This window comes from Solea senegalensis, linkage group LG12 (genome assembly GCF_019176455.1).
Source record: "Solea senegalensis isolate Sse05_10M linkage group LG12, IFAPA_SoseM_1, whole genome shotgun sequence".
Taxonomy (NCBI): Eukaryota; Metazoa; Chordata; class Actinopteri; order Pleuronectiformes; family Soleidae; genus Solea; species Solea senegalensis.
In genome coordinates this window covers 9,046,314-9,071,449 of record NC_058032.1, presented here as the reverse complement: position 1 = coordinate 9,071,449, position 25,136 = coordinate 9,046,314, and the positions used below count along the sequence as shown (strand labels likewise).

The following is a 25,136-nucleotide window of genomic DNA, read 5'->3' as shown; positions in this document are numbered from 1 at the left end:
GTGCACCAAATAGTATTTAAAAAAATAAAAAAATATTGTAGTAAGTAAAACTTTGACTGGTACCTAACAGACCAGCAGTAATAAACTGCTTGTTTATATTAATTATATTGTATTATCTTTTATAGATATGAATAAAAACCTTACTTATGTAAAAGAAAAGCTATAAAAACATTGACCATTACCCCTTGCATTATACTATTTTTCTTTTTTTATTGTTTACTATATTTCAAATTCATTTTGTTTCTTATTGCTGCTGGTTGTTTTTTTTAAGTTCATAAAATACAAATTAAAAGTAGACTGCAGCCCAGCTTTGAATTGGTCACCCACTTTTACCAAGTTAATTATTGTACTGTATGGACTAGTAAAGGCTAACAGAACGTGAATGTTTAATAGATTTGGAGAGGGGGGGAAAAATGTACCAATGGGTCACTTTTATACAAGACAATGAGATGTATTTATATGACAATGACTAATTAAAGAAACCCCAATTGAAACAGTTGTTTTAATCTGAAGCAATAAATCTAACAGACTCGTACAAACAAGGGCATGTCTATTATCGGTCATATTTTTCACCTTTTTTTTTTTAGGTGATCCACTCCTGCTTTTTTAGCAAAGGCCAACAAGCCCCACAAGGAGACTTACAAAAAACTCAGAAAATATAGTGTATGTGTGATATGATGCCAGGGAAGATGAGAGGATGAGCTCGGATGACATTGTGCTTTTAGTATACTTTCTACGGGTTAACAAAAGCCTAAAAAGCAGCTGATTTTCAGATGGGATCATGTCACTTTTGGGAAGTATGTACAAACACAAACAAAGAAAAAAAAAATTAAATGCATATACTGAAACAACTGAACTGTTTTAGCAGCTTGAGTACACATTATAACACATGAAGTGCTCTTTTTTTTGGCACAAACTATGCTTTGTGTGTTTATGATCACAGCTTTATCAAAGAGCTCCATGGCCTTGTAAAACCTTGCTGCAGGATCATTCATCTGACACAGATCAATCACCAATCATCAGTTCCCTAATCTTTAAGTTAGTCCAAAAGTCCCACATTAGTCCAAAAGTCCCACATTTGACACTGGCTGAAGAAACAAGCATTAGTTTAATCATTTTTATCCTTTTTTTGTTTACTTTTAATGTGTGGTAGGTACATTTAGAGCAAAGTTAAGTGTGTCAGCATTTGCTTGATACCGAGTGAACAAAAAGAAAAAAAAAGTGACTTGGTAACAAAGAGCATATTGATTCAAACTATGGTCAAAGGAGAATCTAAGTTTGAAAATAAATAGTTTTCCTCTCCATTAAAAAAAAGAAAGAAAAAAAGAGCAAACAAACAACATCTGTAAGTCTTCTTTGTCCATGGTAGCCCAACTCTCTCAGAAGCACTGAGAAATATGGACAATATTCTCTTTTCAATGGGCATGCAGTCCACAGGATCAGAAGACCCCTGACAAAAGCCCTGTGGAGCGAGCAGTATCCATTCACTCGTCGGTCGCTAGGTTGAAGATGATAAATGTTAACATCCACTGGAGCAAAAAAGATTGAGAGACTGATCACTCAGAACAGCTTTCAAGCTGTCTGCATCATCTGCATCTCTTTTTTTTCTGTCACTTTTTCTTTCGTTAAGCCACATAGTTGTACTGGTTGGAGTTCTCCTTGTCACGCTCCATATAGTCCCTGTCAATAAGAGACTCTATCCTCTTCTTCAAGTCAGCAGGCTGGTGGGGAAAGTAAGCAGAAGGAGGCAAACGTTAACACACACATGCAAAGGTTCACAATGGAAAAAACAGATTCATGTTAGACATTTAACTTATCTGATTGTAATTTAAGTCACCTTAAAACTTCTAACCTCTAGGAGCTGTACCTACAATAAAATATGAAATGACACCAGAACAAATTCCTTGTATGTGCAAATCATACTTGGCAAAAATGATTGTGATTAAAATAAATATGACTCCACTTCTAAAACATTTCATGGGCGTTTGCAGCCGTATTTTATCTGTATGCATCTTGTGCATTACATGCATCACTTCCTGCGCGCAGTGTGGGAAATGTCACCAGGTGACATGAAAACAAAACACCAATATATTTGAGAGTTGTGTAGAGCTGATAGTGTATTTGACAATTTGACAATAGTTTGAATGCCATGGACATTTGTTTATATTTAAAGTTAAACACAACAGGATCCTCATCAACAGGATTTGTTCAGTAAAATCTAGTATTTTTACATTACATTACATGTCATTTAGCAGACGCTTTTATCCAAAGCGACTTACAATGTAATCAAGTACAATTAGCCAGGGGTGGAATCGAACTTGCGACCATGATGTCTTTGGTACACAAGGTATTTGATCCTCCTAAACAGGGTGCATGTTCAGCAAGTTTTTAAACTAAGAAAAATAACCCCTATGACGGAAGAAAATGGATAAAGTCTATACATTTTGAAATCTGAAGGTAAAACAGGAATATGGGATTTGAACACTGGCTTTAAATTCAGTTCCTTAGAGATGTGAAGCTTACAAGTGGCCTGTGTGTTTAAGATGCAGGTCATGCAACTAAACATCTGCCAGCCAGAGAAGACATTTTCCTTTCCTTTCCTCTCTTCCCCTGCTGTTGCTGTATGCAATGTAACACAACAATACTTCATACCTTCACAGGGAACTTGAGCTGGTTGTACACCTCAGACATCAAGAGATTATGGCTCAGAGTCTTCCTCATCTTCATAATCCTCACAATGGCAGCATCTATCTGATACTGACGATCTTGGAAGACTCTCTCTGTGGTGCTGGCTTGCTCCTCCACCTGAGATGATAAAAAAAGTTAAAATCATTTCCTAATTCAAATAAAGAAAACGTTTGATTACCGTGTTTTCTTAGCGTTACCGTTTCTTTCATCTGGATTTGGTTTATTTTGATCCTGAAGAGCTTGTGTTTAAAGTCATTGTTGCAGGAAAACTTGTCACCGTCCTCTATGTCTTTGCTTTTAGGGAGTTTGGTGAGAACCCGCGCTTTTCCACAAGCGAGTGACTGCAGAGTCCGACGCAGTTCACTGTCCTCTGTGAACCGGCAGACACACAGTGTTTTAAAGACAACTCAATAGATCTAATTTCTTCGGCACATGCTGCCAAAATAAACTTTGACGTGATTGTACAAACCTATTCCTGTTGCCAGTTTGATCTCCTCCAAGGTGAACTCCTCTCCTTCATTAAACATTAGTAGAACAAGTGTTTGGAAAAGTGATACCTGCAGCTCCTTCTTGCCCTTTTGGGAGAAAAATCAAAAAAACAATTTACATTTATAAATTAGCACAGAGTGCGCAAAACGTCAGAGAATTCTTGAAAATTAATTATTCACCTCCTTAAATTCAGCTTTTAGAACACAATGGCCTAGTGTCGATTGCCACTGCAGCTTCCTGCCACTGTGTTTGCCCAGGTAGAAAGTCTTGAAGATCTCTTGCAGTCGCACCATCTGGACAAAGACCAAGCAACACTCGGTATATTTATTGGAGGTTATAAAAACAACATGTACTATAAATTTAAATATTTTCTCAGCACTGACCTCAGCAGGCAGGTGCACTTCCATTGGGACATAGGTTGGCCAGTAACCCATAGTGAGGATGTTGACAGTCAGCTCAATGTTGCCAGGAATGTTTTGGCACTGCATGTACTTCAGGAAACACACAAGACATGTTACGATACCCACCAGCCACTCCAGCACAACTCTACACTTTCTTTAGACCTTATCAGTACAATAGTGTCATGTGAAAACCACTGGATGCTGTAATTTGCTGTTGTGTAAAGGTTTACACACAATTTGCCTGGGAAAAACAAACAAACCAGTAGATATTGTTTTTTGATCATTTAAGGACGGTATCAATGCAGTCAATAGCACTAAAATTGTTTTTCCCAAAGCACAGCCAGCCGATTTGTTATTGTGTTAGGACTAAAACCAGACTCAGCAAGTCTACATTACAGAAGCCTCTGTATTTGTGTCTTGACTCCATAAAGACAAAAAGCCTGATTAAATGACTGAGCCGTCTGTAAGTGACGCCATATAGAATATATCCCATAATTTACACAGTAATATCTTGCACTTTTAAGTCACATAAGCCCAGTTACCTGTTTGAACTGCACCATGATGTCTTTAGAAAGCTCCATATCTTTGAACATCCCCTCCAGTTTGCTGGTGAATGCTGCTCCACATTCTGAGGAAACACCATCAATTAATTTGTGAGCCACACTCCGGGTTCTCCCTTTGTGATTTATTTCACATTTTGTGTTTTTGTGTGTATGGAAGTGTGCGACGGGTCAATAAAACTTACCATGTTTCAGCTTTGACAACATTGACTTTTCAGCGTCAACGGATGCGCTTTTCCCGACCAGCAACCTTTTGGCTAGATCCTTTTTATAAAAGGCCTCAAACACGTCCTTCCCTACAATGACACCACATCCTTACATTAAACACACCCAAAGAGAGAAAAAAAAATCACTAAATTAAGACTATTGCAACAGTACATCTTACCATAGATGAATCTAAAGATAATCATAATCTTATCAAGCATCTTCTCTAGTTCTTCATCTGTTGCCTCTTTGTTTCCTGCCCTTAGTTTTGAATCCACATGTTTTGCTGTAAACAAAAAAGTACATTTAAAGTTCCTTATTACATTAGGATTAGGATTATATGCTCATTTTAGTGACAGGCTAGTTACGGACCAATGAGCTCCGCAGGTTTATTTGGCCGTTTGTTGATGAATGTTTCAAACGCCTCCTTCATGGCATTGACAAACTTCTCGTTCTTCATGAAGCAGATGTCGATGATGTGATCCACCTTGTCTTTGAAGTCCAGCAGCTCCTGAACCATTGTTTTGTCTTTTTCGGGATTGATTACGATTGTGCTTCCAAAAGCCTAGATGGTGATTTTTTTCGAGACGTTAGAAAACGACGTGAAACAGCAAAACATTTGAAATTACAGGTTTTTTTTTTGGTTTTTTAATCACATGTAATGCTGTGGTACCTTTATGTACTCTATCCAGTGCTGCAGTAGAACCTGAACACCACCTCGCACTCGACTAAAGAGCTGATAGAGAAGAGACAGATCCTGAATTCTGTTCTCGTCCAGCAAATGAGTCAGCCCTGTAATAGCAGAAAGTGAAAGGTCAGAACTTAAGCAGCTTGCAGCCACGCAGATGAACACGGTGCACATTTAACATCTGCTGTAATGCCACTCGCATTTTACTGTTGCATACCTTTCTGCAGTGTTGCAGTTAGATGTTCACCAAGTAACTGCTTCTCCACAGTAGCAATGAGCGGCTTTCTGAGGGGGGAGGGAGAAAAAAAACACCCGGTTTACAAATTAATCTATCTCAGGCCTTATTCACACACGAAAAAGGGACTTTACCAACAGGATTTTTTCTTTGTCACTTTCAAAAAGGTTTGAAAGGCACCTTCACTGTACCAGATACAGTACTAACCTTTTTTAAATATAAAGCTTTGTATAAAAGTGTATAAAGCCAAGGTATACAATCACAATCTCCAAACACAAGAAGAGGAAGAAGACACTGTTGAAGATAGCGACAGTGAATGAAAGCCCAAGACAGAGATGGGACTATGGCATCATTATTTTCCCAAAGTAGCATAGTCCACACACGAAAAAGCAAAACCTTTTAGCATTTACATCAGTGTTAAATTGTGAAGTGAACACTTAAGTTTGACACTCACTGTGTGCTCTGATCGAGATATGTGATGACTCTGTCTGCCTCCTCCTCCAAACGTTTGTTGACATGATGAAGATATTCTGGTACCTAAAACAAAAAAGAAAGAAGAGAGCAGTTTATTTACACCGCAATGAAATTAATTTTACTGCCACTTGTCTTAAATTATGCCTTTACTCCAGTGCACATGCTTCCATCTACAAAAACACAGGCTGACACAGCAGGTACAAAAACTTACACCAACACTTCTTTTACACCTACAGGCTAAGGATTTTTCTATGTCCAATGCTGATGCTGAATTTAGACATCAGAGCAGCTAATTATCACTAAGTTGTGCCTTTGTTGGCCCATATATTTAGCTGATTTTCTTACTTCCTCCATCTGACAAAAAGTAACAGTTTACCTTGGATAAACTGAACTAAACTAATCAGTGTTATGTAAATCTTGATTGTGATAATTGTGCAACACATGCATGTACAGAAATCCTAATACCTGAATCTCAGACAGTAACTACCGAATTTGCTTTTACATTCATAAACAAGTAAAAAAAAATTTACTCAAACATCAAACTGTCAGATGTCAACCCTTGCAGCGAAACCAGAGATGTTAAGGACAAGACTAAAAATATGCCTCAATTTGACGCATCAGCAAGTTGACAGAGCTAAAAGTTGCAAAGTGCATGTCTATGTTTATTTTAATTAAGTAAAAGTTTTTGCAACAAACACTAAGAAAAAAAACCTGCACTCAAACAAACACAATATTTATGGTGTCTGTACTGCACGTTATGAGTAATGGATACATTTCTCTTTTTTTGAGGTTTAGTTATGTTTCATAATAAACTGGGTTTCTCTCATTTTGAGATAATCAGACTCCAACTAACTATTATTTTCATAATCAATTTAGTGATTGTTTTTGTTTCTTCGGTGAAGTTGTTTGGTCCATAAAATGTCAAAATATGTTAAAACAAATGCTTCCCAAATATTCTTAAATGCCTTGTTTGATCCACAAATCAAAATGCAATATTTTGGCAATTAAATTCAAAGTCATTGCAGCTCTACTCAGACCAAAATCTGGTTTTACAATTTATGCCTTAATATTTGATTGATTAAATTAAGAGTGTAGCTACACTGCATGCATGACAAGTGGGTCTTTAGTTGACGATAAAAAGAAGAAAGTGTGTACTTCAGATTGTAATTACCCAGAGCAGAGGGTGGCCAATTTAGACCACTTTGGGTTCTTCTATCTAATAATCAGTTTGTTGTGACAGTGTAAGGTTTTGAATAATTGTGTTTGAAATAAGAAAAACAAAGAGAATCACGGGCACTTCAATCACCTCTCTCTCCTGCATCAGCCTCTGTCCCTCTGCAGCATACAGGCGATTGGTTTCTTCCAAAAATCTTTGCTCAAAGGAGTCTTGATAAATCTGATGACGACAAAAAAAGTAAAAAGACAGCAACGAGACAAAATTAACATGATCCACGGTTAGTTACCTGCAGGTCAGAGAGCATGCTCAGCAGGCTCCTCAGCAGACTGCGGTCTATCGCCTCTCCGTTCCGCTCCCTCTCAATGAGCAGCAGAATCCCGTCGATGGTTTTACTCTGGACCTTCAGGTCACTGATGATGTAGAACCTGAACAGCTCCAGACCCATGTCCCTGCAGACCACATGAACTCGGTCAACAGCCACGTTAACAGAAATCAGCCTCCTGTTGTTAAGCTACAGCAGGGGTCGGTCACTCACTCACCAGATTGATGGTAGCATTGAATTTTGTAAAACATAGGTGCGGTCCAAAAACAAAAATATACTCCTAATCATGATCTGTGAAACAATGACAAACAGAAATCACGTTATCAACCATTTTCTTCTTAACTTTAAAGGGGGTATTTCACAAGGATAACTACTGAGATTCCAACTGTTGTATATTATTCATATCTCTTTAAGAAACCTGAGAAAAAACATTGAACTTAATTAGTAGAAAGCCTGTATTACACACATCATTTGAATAAATCAAAATGCAATACCAAATTTCACACCAGCAAAGGTGAGACAATTGAATAGATGATAAAGAAACCGCTGCCTGTGAGGACTACTCCCTAGTTCTTAATGGGGTTTTCCTGCATGCACCACACAACCTTCTTCATTGGCTCATTAATATCTAGTGTAATTAAACTGCCCATTTACCAGACAGGGGGACTAATGTGAGGGCCTACCCTTCTTCTGCTGCTGTGATTTTTTTTTTTACCTTTCTTCTACTCTATACCTCTCATAAAACTCATAACTTGGGGGAGGCTAAAATCATTGGAATACATGAAACTGTAACACTAAATAAATTGCATAGAAGTGACATTATGTTAAACAGACATTCAAGGGATACATGGCAGCTACAACTGCTTATCGAGGTTATAACACATACCATTTGTCTGCAGTGATCTTGCCAACACTTGTCAATTTTCTTGAGGAAAAGCACACTGTCCAGGGCATCCGTAAAAACAATGTTAAGGCAAACGTGCGCATTTATTCAACAGGGGCCAAAATAAACGACTACCTGTGAAGACGTGCCAGAAACAGTACAGGTAAAGGATATTCTCTGAATTGATCAATCTGTGCTTTGATGTGGTCTTCACACACAGCCCGCAGCTGTTTGTAAAGCTTGGCAGAAATCTTATGTGAGCAGAGGTTCTCGACAGCCTGGGAGAACAAAAAAAAAAGAAAAATATATCAGTGAAACATGACGAGAGGAGCTCCTGAACACAGATGATACCAACAGGTGTGCACCAATACCTGATAGAGCTCCTCTAGATTGTACTTGATTGACGTGCTGTTCTGTATGGCCTCCACCGCCTCCTTCAGCTTCTGCCAGGTCTCCTGCGTGTAGTTCTCAGGTAACTTGGGTTTTTCTGCAAGTGAAAACAACACTGTCAACTTCTGCGGGCCTAACATGTCCTCCTGAACCATCATGCTGAATCACCAGTGTCAACGGAGCTATTTTAAAACCAGTGTTTGTGTACATTTCTATTTTAAGTCCAGCAGGGTTTAAGTAAAGGAGGGGTGTACAGGAAATAATGCAAAATATTTATTTATTTTTTTTATATACACCTTGGTGTAACACCCCATAGTGGAAATTTAGCAATATCAGGGTAGTATATGTTGGTTTTTACATGGTGGATTAACCAAAAAAATACAATGCTAAAATATCCCTCCCTTTACCCTTCCCTTTCAAATGTGTTGGAGATCCTATGTAGGCTTCAGTGTAGGGCTGGGTGATAAACTGATTTTATCACTTTAATGAAAATAGTTTTTTCTTTAATCTTCCACGGCTGACATTCCCCTTGGGCTCCCATAGTTAAGTTCCTGGAGGTTGGGACATAGTTTGTAGCCAGTGAAGCGCTTACAATTTTTTTTTTTTTTGCTGTTGTCAGGGTCGGTTATCTTGTTTATATTCTTCTTTCGAGGCTTGTTTTTGTTGCACTTTCACTTTAGCGGGGTTTGAAAATAAAGACAAAATAAAAGCAAAACTTGTTTGAGTCATCTCTTTGTCATCTGCAGTTAGTTTTAAGACGTCATGAATCACGTTTGGTGTGTGAAAAACTGAGATTTTATTTTTAATCCATATCGCCCAGCCTTACGTCAGTTAGCCTGATAACTCAGGAGCTGTTCAGTTTGTTCACTGTGTGCTGTTGTATAAACATGGAGCCTCTGTAGAGCTGATCAAGCTCCTGATGGCTCATTCTGGGGTAATTAAAAATAAGAATTCATATAATCAAGTGATGTGTGGATTTTCAGTTACTGTAAAATCATGGATCAAATTGGTCAACTCAAATACAACTACAGGCACCTTTAAATTAGATCATTTTGGTCCTGGCCAACATCATATCCAACCCATTCCCAAATACAGAGACATTGGTAATAGGCATGCTGTTTTCCATTACGACAGTACAACGAAATTGCTGTGACATAATTTTAAACGAGACACAAACTAGTGACGAGCAAACATAGTTGTTTTCGTTGTAACATTCATTAGAATCAGTTAATTGAAAAGATTAGTTCAGTACTTCCTGCACGACCAAAAGCACAGACTCCATGTGACACAGTCGCCAAAACTGAAATTACGGCTTAACGGGTTGTGATTTTGCCTCATGATCGCCGGGCTTTCAGCAAGGCTGTCGCTTAATTTCACCAAACTCCTCTCTTAAATATTGAGAGTTTAGACATTTATTTGCTAAATGTTGGCGATTCATGCATGTTTTCAGGGTTGCTTTTATACGTATTTTTAATTGATCTACAGTTAGGCATTGTTCAGTTTGATTCCTGTGTCGGAGGTCGTGCTCATGACTCTTCCAGTGAGGCCACTCTCTGACCAATGGCTCAGCTCGCTTGGAACTTCACCAGACCAGGTACCAAAAAAAAGCACCAAGTAGAAGGTACAATCCCTAATGGAAAGGTAAAAAAAAACAAACTGAGAAATGTTACAGACTTTAAAAAGATGTTTCACTTGTACTACTGTATCACACCGATATCGGTCTCGGTAGGTTGTGATTTCGATATGGACATGACAGAGTTGAATCGAGCATCCCTACACTTGACAACACTCACTGTGTTGTTGTGACATGAAATGATGCTATAACACAAATGGGAGTTCTCCTAAATAAAGTTATAGGACTAATGTGAGTCTTAATCACAGTGTGTGTGTATCTGCTACCTTTGAAGTTCTTGATGACTAGTTTCTTGGCAGCGCCGGGTTTATTGTTGGAGAAAGTGCCAGAGGCTGCGGTCTTCGTCAGTCCGTTTGCGTGGTGCCCCGCGCCGCCGGGCAGGAACATGGCTTTGCTGCTCTTGTTGTTCGAGCAAGACGCAGCCGCTGCGGCAGCCTCCTCAGCCATTTTCACATCCAGTCCAATGAAATCCACTGAGTCGTCAAACCTCAACTTCTTCTGGATGTGTATCGGATTGGGAGAGGAGGAGGGAGAAGGGGAATTCAGGGTCTTGGGAGGCGAGGGGGAGATGGTGTCAGCGGCGTCTTCCCTCTCAGAGCCGTTTATTTTCCTCTTCTTCGGAGATGTGATGTTACCGCTGTCGGTTTTGACATCAGTGGCTGCTGGTCTTGCCTCCTGGGTTGGCGGTGGTGGGGGGTTAGGGGAAGATAAACCTGTTGGAAACATGAAAAAACGGGAATACTGATTCTTCACAGCCAGTCTTCTGATCCCAAACTTCCAGGATTACCGGCGACGGGGTGACCTCAGTGCCCGGGAGCTTGAATATAATACACCGCAACACTTGGACGGTTGAACCCGAATCCTTAATGTTGTGTAAAACAGTCGCTAAACTCAAACTACACAGCTCTACTTAGACCTAGCCTGCTCTCTTTCTTGTTATTGCTGGCAGGAGAAGAAAGATGGTTGGCTACTGCTTCCTCTTTTGCCTCTCTTGTCTCACCGCGTTGGTACAGTCGTTCAAACGGAGCGTTAAACTGAACCGGCCTCTGGACGCTATTATTCACTTGCTAAATGTAGCTGCCGCCAAAACACATTCTCACACGAGAGTAAAACACGCGTGGGTAAACACGGGGAAGAATCACGAAGAAAAAGCGAGTCGATGACCCCACCGGAAGTACTTGGTACAAAACTACTTTTTGCCCCAGCGTGTTTTTTCCCTTTCCTTTTTTTTCTGTAAACCGACTGCTGTGCTGTAACTGTTTTAGCCACACGATGGCGTCAGATGAAGGTATAATGGACGGATGTATATACACCATGGATGATATACACACATACATTGATGATATTTATGGTATATGAACAATGCTTGAAAATGTGAAGCACAGTTATCAGGATTATGTTAATTAGGGCTGAAACAATTACTTAATTATTCGATTATTAAATCAATCGTCAACTATTTTTAACAATCGATTAATTGCTTTGAATGTTTTTTTTTAAGAATTTAAACAAGTTTTTGGATTTCACATGAGAACATCACCATTTCCAGGTCTGAGAAACACTGATCAACATTTTTCAACATCTTCTGACATTTTATGGACCAAACAATTACTCAATGAAGGCATTTACTGTACTCACTTATCAAAGGTAATTTTCTGATACAAAATGTACTTCAGTTTTCGAAGTAAAAAAAGTTTTTAAAGTATTAAAGTGCAGTGACCTCAGAGGTAGACTTAACCCCATGTTGAAATGTGTGAAATTATCAACTCTTCCTCTTCTGATTTTATTTGGTAGAATTAAGTAACAAATATAGTTATTGGAAATGTAGTGGAGTAAAAGTAAAATATGTGCATTTTGTACTTGAGTACAGTAACGAAGTTACATTTACAACACTGTATCTATGTGGTGAAAAGTTGTGCTGGTAAAATCTAGACACAATTTATTAGTGGGCAGAAGTAGCAATGACGCGATAACGCCTGTGGGGGGCAGCAATTCAAAAACACCATCCCTAGTCTTACCGGGGGAAGCGGAAGCCAAAGGGGAGATGAAAGGCGGCCTTCCGTTGCTAAACAGGCGTGGGACACTGCTCTAGCATCACTAAACAGATTACATTTTATTTTGTCTTCGTTTTTCCTTGTGTTTCGTCAAACTCGCCGTGGCACAGCGAGTACGGACAAGTGTTGTCACTGTTGAGAAAACGCGGTAACAACGACCAAGGACGATGTTTAAAAAGTACGTTGCCGATGACTTCTGTTGTAGCTTTAGCTAGGTGGCTAACGCTATATGGTTATTAGAAATCCCTGTTTTTAATCAAGTCTGTGTAAATCATTGAAGCATGTAGAGGCATGGGCTGTCATCTTGTGAAATATTATGTTGTTATTGGTTCCGACCTGAGTCAGACCCAAAACACTGAACATTAAATGAATCCCGTCATAACTTGAATGGGAACATTTATGCAAATAGTGAATTAAATGACAAGTGGAAGTACATGCTGCTTACGCCCATCATTGCTAATAGTGAAACGTGGTTATATGTTGCTAAACTGTCTACTGACAATCACTTGCACTATATTGCAGTTGTCGAATAGGTTTTCAGATGGTATTTTCATTTTTTTATTAAATAATGGTATTGTCAATTTTTAATTGGAGCTATAAATCGTTTTTCAGAATGTCAAAGTATTGTACAAAGAAATGTCAAACTTCTGTCCCCAAATGCTCCACCAATATCCTGAAATATACTGTTTTATTTAAAATAAGTAAATAAATAAAACAATTTCCAGTGAATATCCACTGTGGCAATCCCTAGAGAGGGAGAAACTGAAAGAAAAACGTTAAATCAGACCTAAACTATCACATTAAAAAAACTTTAGCCCTTTAGAACCTCTCTGCTTTAGTTACAATAATCATATATTAACAAATTCAATATAAGAAACACAAAAAATCTTCTTATCGCCAAAACACATTTACGAAAATTATTCAGATTTAATCACTTCTTTGGTATACAGAGCAGCACACGCTTTTTTTTTTTAATATAAGTCCCAGATTAATTGTCGCAGTCCTAAATAAAATGTAGAATTAATGTAAAGAGTTAAATGTGACAGGCAGACTCATCTTTATGTATACCTTGTCCTCTGTTTCAGATTTGATGAGAAGGAAAATGTATCAAACTGTATTCAGCTGAAAACATCAGTGATCAAAGGAATAAAAAATCAGCTGTTGATACAGTTTCCTGATATCGAGTCATGGCTCAATCACATAATGCCAAAAAAGGACCCTGTTAAAATAGTCAGATGGTAAGATGGATTTCGTTTTTCTCATCAGCATTTTTTTCCTGCTGTGGATGTGTTTAGATTACTTTATTTGTGTTTCCCATTCAGCCATGAACACATTGAAATCCTAACAGTGAATGGAGAACTGCTTTTCTTCAGACAGAGAGAAGGACCGTTTTACCCAACACTCAGGCTGTTGCATAAGTGTAAATTCTCCGACTGACAACTTTAACAAACATTTGCTGTATGTAATTCTTTCCACTCTGACAATTTATTACTTTTTCTTCATAGATCCTTTCATTCTTCCACACCAGCAAGTAGACAAAGGAGCCATTAAATTTGTCTTAAGTGGTGCCAACATCATGTGTCCCGGGCTGACGTCACCAGGTGCTAAACTCCACCCGGCTGATGTTGACACAGTAGTTGTATCCTTGGATAAATTGCACTGCACATGTACGTAAGAGGCTGGAGGGCCAACTGTAAGTCTACCCACAGGCCACAACAGGGCAGCAATAATCATTCAATATTGCTTTCGTAATCACTAAATTAATCAACGGCTATTTTATTAATATCTTAGTCAGATTAGAGTGTTTGTGTTTTTCAGAACTTTATTAAAATGTTCTGGTTTCTATGTATTTGATATCACTTAGTATAACATGGTCATAGTAAGGTAATTATCTGTCTCGTCACTAATACAATTTCCAGTTTAGTAACAACAATGGTAACAGTGATGTAATAAGAAGATAATAGTACAGTAACACCATGTTTTTTCTGTGGTAATATCCTGTTTATAGTACATGGAGTTCTTTTGGCAACCAGTGGAGTTGCCCCCTCTAGTGGTTATTCAATAGATTCTTATTTCCTGGTTGGCATCTGTAGGAACTATATTATGATCTGTGCGAACACTCAGGCAAGGTAGTAGTGGTATGACAACTGAGTGAAATGAAAAGGTTTGACAGTTTCTTTTAATTATTTTACTTTACTGTCTAAAACGCCTGACCCTTAATTTAATTTAAATGTGATGGTCAAAAACCACAAAAATGTTGTGTTTATCATCATAGAAAACTGACAGAAAATTGCACAGGCAGTGTTTGGCAACACAGTTTGATAATGAACTAGCATTTGTTATAGCACTGAAATACTTAAACATCCAATATATTGAGGATGTATATTTAGGTCAACCCACAGACATTTTTTCCTTTATCAAGTGGATGCAGGCCATCATGGCAGAGGGCAAACAACATGCACTGAGTGTTGGCGTTATGAAAATGTCTGCAGAAAGCATGTAAGGCCTGCATTTTTTTTCTTACTTGCATTACTTGCATTTCCTCGCTGTACTTACTATGTGTGATCTTGACCCGTATTTGTCTTTTGCAAACAGAGAAAAAGTCAACAAGGGAATTGGAATTGAGAACGTTCACTATCTGAATGATGGATTGTGGCACATGAAGACGTATAAATGATCGACACCCCGCAAGCCCATCTCACATCCCCTGGAAATTATGGAGCTCTTGACAGCGAAGCATGAGCTGCCAGTCAAATGTTTACACCTATAAATGTAGCTGTGTAACCCGAGGGAAAATTCAGTCACTGTCATTCACAAATAAAAGAAAGATCTCGCTTTTTTTTTGCATTTGATTTAATACAAGGTATCCTTGTATTGTGTCGCCTGATCTTTAGGATTACACATGACAAAAGTATCCAGATTTCCTCACCATAAGGGTAAATCCTGATTATTATAACTAAGTGTCTTGCATGTCCAAGCCTTTCATGAGAAACAGGATGTGGGTGTGTTCATGTATCCACTGAAAGTGATGTGGCATATTTGCTGCTGACAGACAGGTTTGTTTACCCCTCTCCAGAGAGTGAAGCTGAACAGTGAGGATGTAGTCTCATAATGGTGGAAACGAACATGCCCGTTTAGAAGATGCACCCAGTAACAACAGTCCTGCAGTGAATCTTACATTTGTCAAGGTTATAATTCAGCTTTTGTCTGAACTGTGTCATAGGTGTTTTTGATTCCATTGTACCTTTTGGAGGTTTTGTTCATCCCATCAGCACAGCTAATACTGTAAATAATCCCTCAGTTTAACCCAGGATATTTAACAGCATACTTCAGTAATATGAGGTCACAGTGAGAACTACAATGTATGTGACTTAGTGTTTAAAAATAACCAGTACAAACAGTCTGACAGGAATTACATACAAGTACAGATAAGACTTACTATAGCCATTACTTTACAGTACTAAGTTAACAGTCATGTTACCAAAGTCAAGTGTTCATTATGCTTTTAGTGAGTTACATTTGACATACAGATATACAAATATAATGCAAATATGTTGATATTGCAGCATTGCCAAAAACTCCTAAATGATACCCATACAAGAAGAATTCAGGCTAGAATCTGATGAGAAAAAAAATAAAATTGAAATTGAATCCAAGCGACGGCAATGAAACAACCCAGTTAGCATGAGTGGCCATGTTTGCATGTCCACTGCATCCACTGTACTGTATGTACTCGATACACAGTAAGGTAAGTGAGCTTTCAGTAAGTATTATTTACATGTGGACAAAGAACAAATCACAGAGCGCCAAGAATAAGTGCATTTTTGCACTTAGGAGAATCAGGTCTTAGAGACTCAAACACAAATATTAATTTTCAGTGACAAAACGCAACTGTAAAAACAAGGTATGATGAAGAAAAACCATGTATATTTTACTTAACAATAAAAGTACAAATTACAAAAAAAGACCCATCATTTCATTCACCAAACAAAATTTGGAACATCTGACTTACAACTAAAGAGTCACCAAAGTAGCAACAATGAAGATAAACTTCATACTGTACAAAAGGTTAGGCGCTATAGCTCTGAATGCTTTAGCCAGGTGAGCCAGGATGTCAAAGATGAGGAGACATTACTAAGATAGCAATAGCTGGCTTAATGAATTCACTGTTTTTATTATATATTTTTTTATTGTATGGCTCAGCAATCAAAAGCCATGCTTTAATTCCCTTTTAAGTCCATATCAAAACTTTTTCCCCAAGCCAAGCACTCAATGGCCACTTCATGAGGTACACCTGTTCAACTGCATGTACATGCACATATTTAATCAGCCAATCACATGGCAACAACACAGTTCATTTAGGGAAGACAACCTGTTGAAGTTTCAGAAGAGCGTCAGAATGGGCAAGAAAGGCGATTTAAGTGACTCTGAAAGTGGCATGTTTGTCGATCAGAAACCGCTGATCGACTGGGATTTTCACACCGAAAAACGGTCAGGGAAGAGGTCAGAGGAGAATGGCCAGACATTTTTTTGTTTATAAAATTATAAAAAAAAAGGAAACAGTAACTCAAATAACCATCGTGAACTAATCACGTGTCCTCCAGTGTACCTTACAAACTGGCAGGTAAATATAATAATGACTGTTGGTGTTTCAGTACAATCTTTAAAAAAATTTCATTACAAAAAGCCAGACACATTGAAGGGATAAATAATTTCAAAAACATATACCATTTAATAACCAACACAGCCAATGACAAAATGAAAAAAGACAATCATTTAAGATAGAAAACAATAATATTATAATCACAGTAGTGCTGGGCGGTACAACCAAAGATTTATACCACGGTACTGTTGTGTGTTTGTAACTGCACTCATTATCAGTTCTCTAATACATATTTTCTGATTACTTCTTCAGTTAATGTGTGGTGCAGCAATGAAAGGGGTCCCCCGTCAAACAGTGTTTTGCTGTCTTGCAGTATACGACATGTTCATATCATAAAAATTAAATAAATACTGACAACCGCTATACTGCCCAGCACTACAACACAAAAACGTCCACATTACCACAACTCATGCCACAAGTTTAATCAATTTCCCGGTTCAATCTTCATTCAAAAAGGACAAAGCAACCGTCTTCATTTACCCACACCTCAAAAGGAATGGGGCTGATTGTGCCAAGTGCAAAAAGTACAAATATACATACAGTATATGATCAAGTTTTACCAACAGTTTAAGAAAACCATCTCCCAAAATGTAGCATTTGCCATCACAGATGCAAAAAACTTTTTAAAATGCCCCATCCAGTTTCAAGGGCCAAGTGTCTAATCATTGTCTGAACCTTCCGGAGGGTAAAATGCTAGGACGTCATGAAAATCGTGCCCAAACGGACGGAGTCTGTAGACGCCAAACATCATGACCTGCATCTGATTTGGGGACATCCCATTGAATGTGACTGCCATGTCAGAGCAGCAGCCTTCCAACACGTTGGTGGGGTTGTTATTCATGCTGTCCTTTATCAGCGTGTAGATACTCTGGCTGTTGAACACGCCCTTCCCATGTATGTCTTCTCCATTCTCTGCAAACACGCCAGTATATTTGAGACACATTGCCAGCTGCTTGTCTTCATTCAGCCTCCACAGGGCTCCCACATGCTCTGGACATTTGTCCTTGTCCTCAAACACGTGCACTAGCCTTTTCAAAGCTTCATAGCTTAAAACAATGCCACCATCGTAGGCCACATACTCAAGCTCGCCTGACTTCATAAGCTTGCCCAAATAGAAGGGTTCGCTGGGATCCTTTGTGAGCAGCAAGTATTTGAGGTTCTCGATGATGGCAAACGTGGTGGGCTGTGCCACAAAGAACCAGCGCAGGTCCCCAGCATTGTCAAAGGCATGCTTCAAAGCTTTACGTAACCTTGTCCAGTTATCTTTTTCATTCAGGTCTATTGCATCGAATGCCTTGGAGTTCTCCGAGGTGTAAACCCCAGATTTGTCGCAGTGTTTGCTCCAGGTGTCCAGAGCTGCTGCCCAGTGAGTGAGGAGCTTGGGCTGGACCATGATGACGCAGTAAACCTCAATTTGTTTGCTCAACTTCTGCATCTCAGTGTCTGATAGAGACCTCAACTCTTCTTTGCTTGGGGCTTTGACGTGATGATGATGGTGATGGTCCTCCTCTGTCATGAAATCTGTGCCGGGGATAACACTGGCCAGGAGCGACAGCACCAGGCAGAAGATCCCTCCCATGAGCATCCCCTTCAGAAATGAGCTTCCTTCAGAAAACATTTTTGAAGTGGACACTGCAGAGGAAGAGAGGGAGAAATTTTTTTTGATGATTGATTTAACAAAATCACCACGACAACTCGAAAATAAATCATTGTGCCAAATACGCGACAAACAAGCAAACAAATATATCACTATATAAATACATAAATTAATCAGAACTAGAATCCATTTAATTGTTCGCATTTATCATACATGGAAACATAGCACTGGACACTCACATCAGACATAAACAGCTTTAAACAAAGGTGTTAAAGTTTTTTGTTTTTTTTAAGTAAATGAATATATAATAAATACAACCCGAGCACCAGACATGCAACCAACACAGCAGATGACTTCTTCATATTTTAGGAACCTTTACTCAGGGAAATTGCCAAATTCTCTAATTGTTAAAATTGACTTCAAGAACTCACAAGAAAATCTGAATAAACCCCACGTCTGATTTCTTTGGTTTTAGATAATTGTGATTGTTTATACTTTTACAAATGACACACGTCACAGTTTTGAAACCTACGCAATAGCACTCACTAGTAATTTGACCTAAAAGTACTGAAACACACCGGAGTACTTACTGCTGTGCTGTCTGCTGTCTGGACACAATTTCGATTTTATATTATTTGCCAGTGTCTCCGGTATTTTTCGACGTTTTTCAGAGTTCGACGTTTAATGACGTCACAGCGGACATTGACATTTTGGTTTTTGCACTTCAACGAAGGATTAAATTGTTTTAGCAGTGGCTAACTGTTAGCTCCCGTTCCCTGGACTCAACACTCGGTGGCTAAACCATTGGCTCCTGTCGGCGACATGACACATTAACAGAATAAACGAGAGTTTTGCTGTACCTGGGTAGATTCCCGAACTCTTCCGTGACTGTGTTTATGGTCCCACTGTTCCTGGCAAACGACAAGTGTCAGTGCCCGTGTTGTTCTTCTTCTTCTTCTTCGTCTTCCTGTTTAATGGCCGGTGGCAACTATCGTTAAAGGTGCATTACCGCCACCTACCCAGTGTGACCAAGAGTACTCTTCCTCATTCGATTCTCTTCATTAAAAAAGTTTCTTGTAAAAACATTCAAATAAGGCTTTACAGTTTTCTTCTTTGCTTAATAAATCCTTAAGATTTATTAAGATTTATTAAGATTTATTAAATCCTTAAGATTTATTAAGGTGCATTGTACTGTTTAACCCTGTATGCCCTAATCTCAATCTTGTTATGACTACTTGCTCTTTCCATTCCTCCCACTTTTGACTTTATTTTGTATAGATGGTGTTCTTTTGTTTCCACATCCCACTCTTTTTTTGCTTCAATGATTGTTTGGCTAGACAGTCTGCCATTTCGTTCCCCTTTATGCCCCTGTGAGCTGGAATCCACAGAAATCTGACTGCCGTTTCAATGTGTTGTAACCTGAATAGTGTTTCATATTTTACCATCCAATTTGCACAGGGCTATGCTGCTTTTAGTTACATTTATATTACCTATTTAATTTCTTGTATATTTTTCTATTTTATTGAACTCATCAGATTTTCTGGTTCTGGTAAAAAGTGAAGCTTTTTGTCACTACAGTCCATGTTTAACCAACAGCATTTATTGAAGAACACCTGAGGGCAGAACAGTAAAAAATCTTTATTTATTTTATTTTCTCCAGATCTTTTACTCATAAAACTTGACAGAAGCACATTACATTAAAGAGCAGAGTAGGGCTTTAACCCTTAGATGCACATGTCATTTTTAACCCTACGGGTTGTTATTCTTCAAAATCTTTAAAATGAAAAGTTGTACTATATTCATATTCCAGGTATTCCTCTCAAAACATGTTTGTGACATGAAGCCATTTGTATTTTTATTTATAATTTCATTAATTTCATAAATTGCTGTTTTTGTATAACGACCCCACTCTTCCACAAGTGGGGTCAAAAATGACCCCAAGCAGTTCCTATGGAATCTTCTATGAACCTTTAATTCTTAGCAACTCTGACTGTCCCACTTACACATCTGATGTCAGCAGTCTCACAGACAAGGGAAAAGAGTGGAAAAATGCTAAAAAATAACCAAATGGAAAAATAACCAAACATGAGCTCATGGCCGTCATTGGATTGACCATTCTTGCACGAAGTGAAAATAACTGGGATGTACCAGTCTGTGTATGTTTTGGGAGTCCTCTGCATAACCCATTGTACAAGGCCAATGTGTCAATTCAAAAATTGCGCTTTGATGACAAGAGGACCAGAGCCTACCGACTGAAAATGGACTACATGGCAGCTTTCCGCTACATATGGGACCAGTTCCTGGTCAACTGCAGGCAGAAATTCATCCCCAGTGATTGTGTTACAGTGGATGAACACACTTTTCACCTTTCAGAGGGATGACCCGGCTTCTGCAGTATATGCCGAGCAAGCCCGCCAAGTACGGCATAAAGATCTTCTGGGTTTGTGATGCACGCACCCCATATGCAATTGATGGGATCGTGTAGGGAGACAACCAGGGGAAGACATCCAGAAGAATCTGGGGGAAAACATTGTCCGTCAGTAGTGCAGTGGATTCAGACACACAGGTTGCAACATCACCACTGACAACTTCTTCACCAGTGTGCCTCTTGCAGAGCATCTCCTGGAGAAGGGTCTGACTATTGTGGGAACTTTGTGACAGAACAAGCAAGACATTCCTCCAGTCATGAAGGCTTCAAGGTCCAGATAGGCCCACAGCACTGAATTTGGGTTCAGTGGCAGCATGACCATGATCAGCTATGTGAGAAAAAAGGCTGCTTAGCACAATGCACCACAGCAAGATGGTGGATGAAAACAGCCCAATGAAAAAACCAGAAGTGATCCTCTTCTACAACCAGACCAAAGGAGGAGTAGATACTATGGACCAGATGGTTGGCAGCTACCTGCAAACGACAGACGCAGAGGTGGCCCATGGTGCTTTGGTACAACATGATTGATGTCGGCACTTTTTCAGCACCCTGAATTTTACATAGGCATCACCGATGGACGACGACACTTCCTCACGGTGGTTCATAAATGGAGATAATACTTACATGTATGTTGCTGCGTAAAAATGACCTCCTGGGTGGTGAGACTGCTGACATCAGATGTGTAAGTGGGACAGTCAGAGTTGCTAAGAATTAAAGGTTCATAGAAGATTCCATAGGAACTGCTTGGGGTCATTTTTGACTCCACTTGTGGAAGAGTGGGGTAGTGATACAAAAACTGCAATTTCTTAAAATTAATGAAAACATTTATATAAATGCAAATGGCCTCATGTCACAAACATGTTTTAATGTTAATGTCGACTTTGTCAGTTTTATTTTATTCATTGCCCTTTTACAAATGACAAAGTTGCGGCTGATACCTATAAAGTCACAGTTTTGACATGAAAACCAGACTGCTGTGCTTTCCCCCCTCCTCGGCTGCCACATGCATCAAGTGTTGCCATTTCTCCGAGATGTGGAGAATCTGGAGACAGACGTATAAATCACCCAACACCACAGACTCTCATCTGAGGAGCATTACTGACCTTTCACTTTGATTAAAAGCCCTGTGGCCTATAAAGCCTCACCAAACAGGCACACAACTTAAGCCTCCTTCACACCAACATTTATCTTTTATCCTTTTTGAAAGTATTTGGTTTCAAAACGAATGGCTGAAAATGAATGGAAAACACACCATTCACAGTAGCACCAGCCATAAAGGTAAAGGTAAACAAAGTAAAGGAAGGTTCAACTTTTTTTCATTTTTTAAATGTTTTCTTTCTTTTTTCACCCATCTACTACCCGCTTAAGTTAGATGAGAAGGCCCGTGCGGCCTGAAGACTCACCAAGCAGGCACAACATGTCAATTATTATTTAGTAAATATGGGTTAATGTGAATAATAATGCATTTGTTTTTTTGCAGTCCATTCTTTTCATTCTTGACAAAGATGCAGAAATATAAAAGCATGGATCAGTGTCTCTAAAACGAGAGAAAAGAGAGGGAGTTAGTTAGGCCTTGAGCTTTAGCTGAAAGAAGCTGGACTTTAAATTTAAACGAAAAATGTCAAAATGGACGCCAAGGCTTTGAACAGAAGAGTGGCTTTTTGTGACTCACTGCATCCACATCCACTCGATCAGGGTGAACAAACACCATGACTTCTGTTTTGTTCTCGTTTAGCTTAAGGATATTTAGAGTCATCCATGTTCTAATGTCATTAACGTGGTCATGTCTGATAGTTTTGCTTGACAGAGCTCGCTTTCAGATGACGGAAGTAGCATAGAAACAATATTACATGATTTTTTTGTCCATAATAATAGCATAATAACAAAAAGAAAGCCTTTGCACCTTTAACAACACGACCTTTGACGTCTACAGTGTCTTTTTGCGTCAGATGATGTGAATCATTCGAAAAGTGACGCAGAAACCCCCACGGTTTGGTATTTCCAGCAATTCCGTGATGTCGCACATGACACGCAGAAATGGCTGTCAGACATAAACCATCAGAGCAGTGCCGGACAGCTGCTGATTACTGCTGCAGAGTAAACATTTGTTAGGCCTCGCTGTACAAGCACAGATAGGCTCCAGCTCCATTGACAGGCTCTCCTCAATTGCGTCCATGACGCCTGATCCATCGTGTCCACGACCATTAAGAGAGAGAATGGGTGTGATGATAATGTATTGATCAGATTGTGATGGATGGCCCCCTGCGGTATATAAGTGAAACTCTGAGTCTGACAGAAATATAGACAGACTCTGACCAGCTGACCACAAGAGCACGATGCTTTCTCTGGCTTTGCTTTACCTTGTCGCAGTGATTTGCTCTGCGAGACGGACACACGCTCTTCCTCTGTATCCTGACACCAACCTGGAGCCACATGCAGGTGAGACCCTCTCTCTCAAAATTTGAGATATTTACTCCACTTTACTACATTTAGTAGTAGTTTGTAGTTGGGCTAACAAATGTCAACAAATTCTGTCACATCTCCTTCCAGAATACATGGTTTAAGGTTTTATTTCAGTCAAAGAATCTTCTTTTATCAACTCTTTTCCTTCCTCCTATGTGTGGTTTAAGATTTTGTTCTAAATCAACTGTAGGGATTGACAGATATTTTTTTTTCAATTTCAAACAGATTTCATTCAGAAATTAGTGTCAGAAGTTGAGGACCGACCCAACACTGCTGAGGAGGAGCAGAGAGAGGTTAATAACCTGTATCCTCTACTGATGCAGCACAATGGAGGCAGAGACGCTTGGCATAAAGGTATGTTATCAAAAAAAAAGAAAGAAAGAAAGGATACCCATATTTTAGACAAATGGGTTTTAACTTTTATTATTTCTTTCCCCCCCCTTTAGAAATGAAAGACTCAGCACAGCAAGACAAGTTTGCAAACATGGTAAGGCTCAACTGTCACACTGCAACTCAGTACCTTTTTCATTCATTTTACTTCTTTTAACATTTTTAAATCTTAAATATTTTCACTTCTTTTGGACCCTTGTCAGTCTGCCTCTGTGTATGAAAGTGCTGTATATGAATAAAGCAGCTCTTTCCTTGCCTGCTCTTTTAGGTCGAGGACCTCAAAGAAGTCGTTCTGAAGATGGCAGCGGCCGACAAACTCCGCTCTCAGGTTTTTGTCAGATCGGATCAGAACCTGCCAAGAACAAACAAAAGAGGTGAGTGAAGCAATTAAGTCACACCACAAGTGCACTTCTGTGCTATCGGGTTTGTTTTGTTTTGTTTACAAAGACCAATGACTTTATAAAAACATGTTTAACCAGTTTACAGTATGACTGAATACTTGAACATGAGAACATCCTGCTCAAATAGAAAGTGATAGTACAAGTAAAAGTACATATACATGCATTCATACAACCTTTTCTTATATGAGAATTCATTGCAATGATATTGAACAACATCATACAACATGATGTATGATTCATTTTTGATTGGAATGAAGACGTATATACACAATATATACACAACCTGATGTATCAATAATAAAGTTACTATATGGATAAAACATAGTGCTTAATATGTACAGTGCTTATTAGACCACTTGAAAAAATGAGAAAATTACAATTATTTTTTAGAAATCTTTCAAAAACTTGTTTAAAACTAAACATTTCTATTGTTATTTATGTGGCAAATGCAAGCAAATAACTATGATTTAATCTTAATCAAGAAATAATAATGTGTTTTTTTCTCCCTGTTTTTGTTTTGTAAAACAGTACATTTGAAAATGCAGTGATGAACAATAATAATTACATTTTAGTATTAAAGAGCTTCTACATACTGGTGTATTAACCATTACAGAAACTTAAAGAAAGGATTTTGATTATGAATTACCGATGATGTTTTTGAATGTAGGGCAGCTGTGGTCTAATACATGTGTAAATATTAGTATGAAACGTCTCCAGCTTTGCTTCCGACTGTTCTCCCACTCGTGTCCTTGCAGCCTGTTTCTGGAAATACTGTGTGACCAACTAGAATCACGGCGACGTCGGGTGTTTGTGACGAGGCCTGCACACAAAAAACACGCTCACCCTCACCATCGACACTTTTGTTTCCCATCAACAATATATGTGAACCCCGGATCAACAGAAATTATATTTTTTGAAGTTGTAAAAGTGTCTCTTTGTTTTTGTGTCGTGGCTGAAAATAAACTTGAAAATAAAAAACCATGTGACATTTATGTGACC

At 38.8% G+C, this 25,136-nt stretch overlaps 4 protein-coding genes across 4 annotated transcripts; 2 read left to right on the top strand and 2 right to left on the bottom strand.

Annotated features, from left to right (window-relative positions):
• Positions 1-488: 488 nt before the first annotated feature.
• On the bottom strand, positions 489-11,346 carry cul4b (cullin 4B). The gene is made up of 20 exons (XM_044039538.1): positions 10,411-11,346; positions 8,493-8,608; positions 8,296-8,399; positions 8,125-8,194; positions 7,456-7,529; positions 7,203-7,365; positions 7,046-7,135; positions 5,720-5,802; positions 5,248-5,315; positions 5,016-5,134; positions 4,715-4,907; positions 4,524-4,628; positions 4,324-4,434; positions 4,121-4,206; positions 3,561-3,668; positions 3,357-3,470; positions 3,158-3,263; positions 2,886-3,058; positions 2,653-2,805; positions 489-1,721 (listed from the first exon to the last, which is right to left on the bottom strand). The coding sequence occupies exons 1-20, from the start codon at positions 10,868-10,870 to the stop codon at positions 1,626-1,628; spliced, it is 2,592 nt and encodes an 863-aa protein (XP_043895473.1). The 5' UTR covers positions 10,871-11,346; the 3' UTR covers positions 489-1,625.
• Positions 11,347-12,167: 821 nt separating this feature from the next.
• mcts1 (MCTS1 re-initiation and release factor) lies at positions 12,168-15,033 on the top strand. Its single transcript, XM_044040748.1, has 6 exons — positions 12,168-12,373; positions 13,281-13,433; positions 13,518-13,615; positions 13,701-13,834; positions 14,627-14,694; positions 14,791-15,033. The coding sequence occupies exons 1-6, from the start codon at positions 12,363-12,365 to the stop codon at positions 14,870-14,872; spliced, it is 546 nt and encodes a 181-aa protein (XP_043896683.1). The 5' UTR covers positions 12,168-12,362; the 3' UTR covers positions 14,873-15,033.
• Positions 15,034-15,683: 650 nt separating this feature from the next.
• On the bottom strand, positions 15,684-19,413 carry c1galt1c1 (C1GALT1-specific chaperone 1). The gene is made up of 2 exons (XM_044040747.1): positions 19,316-19,413; positions 15,684-18,490 (listed from the first exon to the last, which is right to left on the bottom strand). The coding sequence occupies exon 2, from the start codon at positions 18,474-18,476 to the stop codon at positions 17,517-17,519; it is 960 nt and encodes a 319-aa protein (XP_043896682.1). The 5' UTR covers positions 18,477-18,490; positions 19,316-19,413; the 3' UTR covers positions 15,684-17,516.
• A 3,785-nt stretch (positions 19,414-23,198) lies between these two features.
• On the top strand, positions 23,199-25,084 carry urp1 (urotensin-related peptide 1). Its single transcript, XM_044040875.1, has 5 exons — positions 23,199-23,322; positions 23,572-23,700; positions 23,793-23,833; positions 24,005-24,110; positions 24,893-25,084. Exons 1-5 carry the CDS (start codon positions 23,220-23,222, stop codon positions 24,922-24,924), a joined length of 411 nt encoding a protein of 136 aa, XP_043896810.1. The 5' UTR covers positions 23,199-23,219; the 3' UTR covers positions 24,925-25,084.
• The last annotated feature ends 52 nt before the right edge of the window (positions 25,085-25,136 follow it).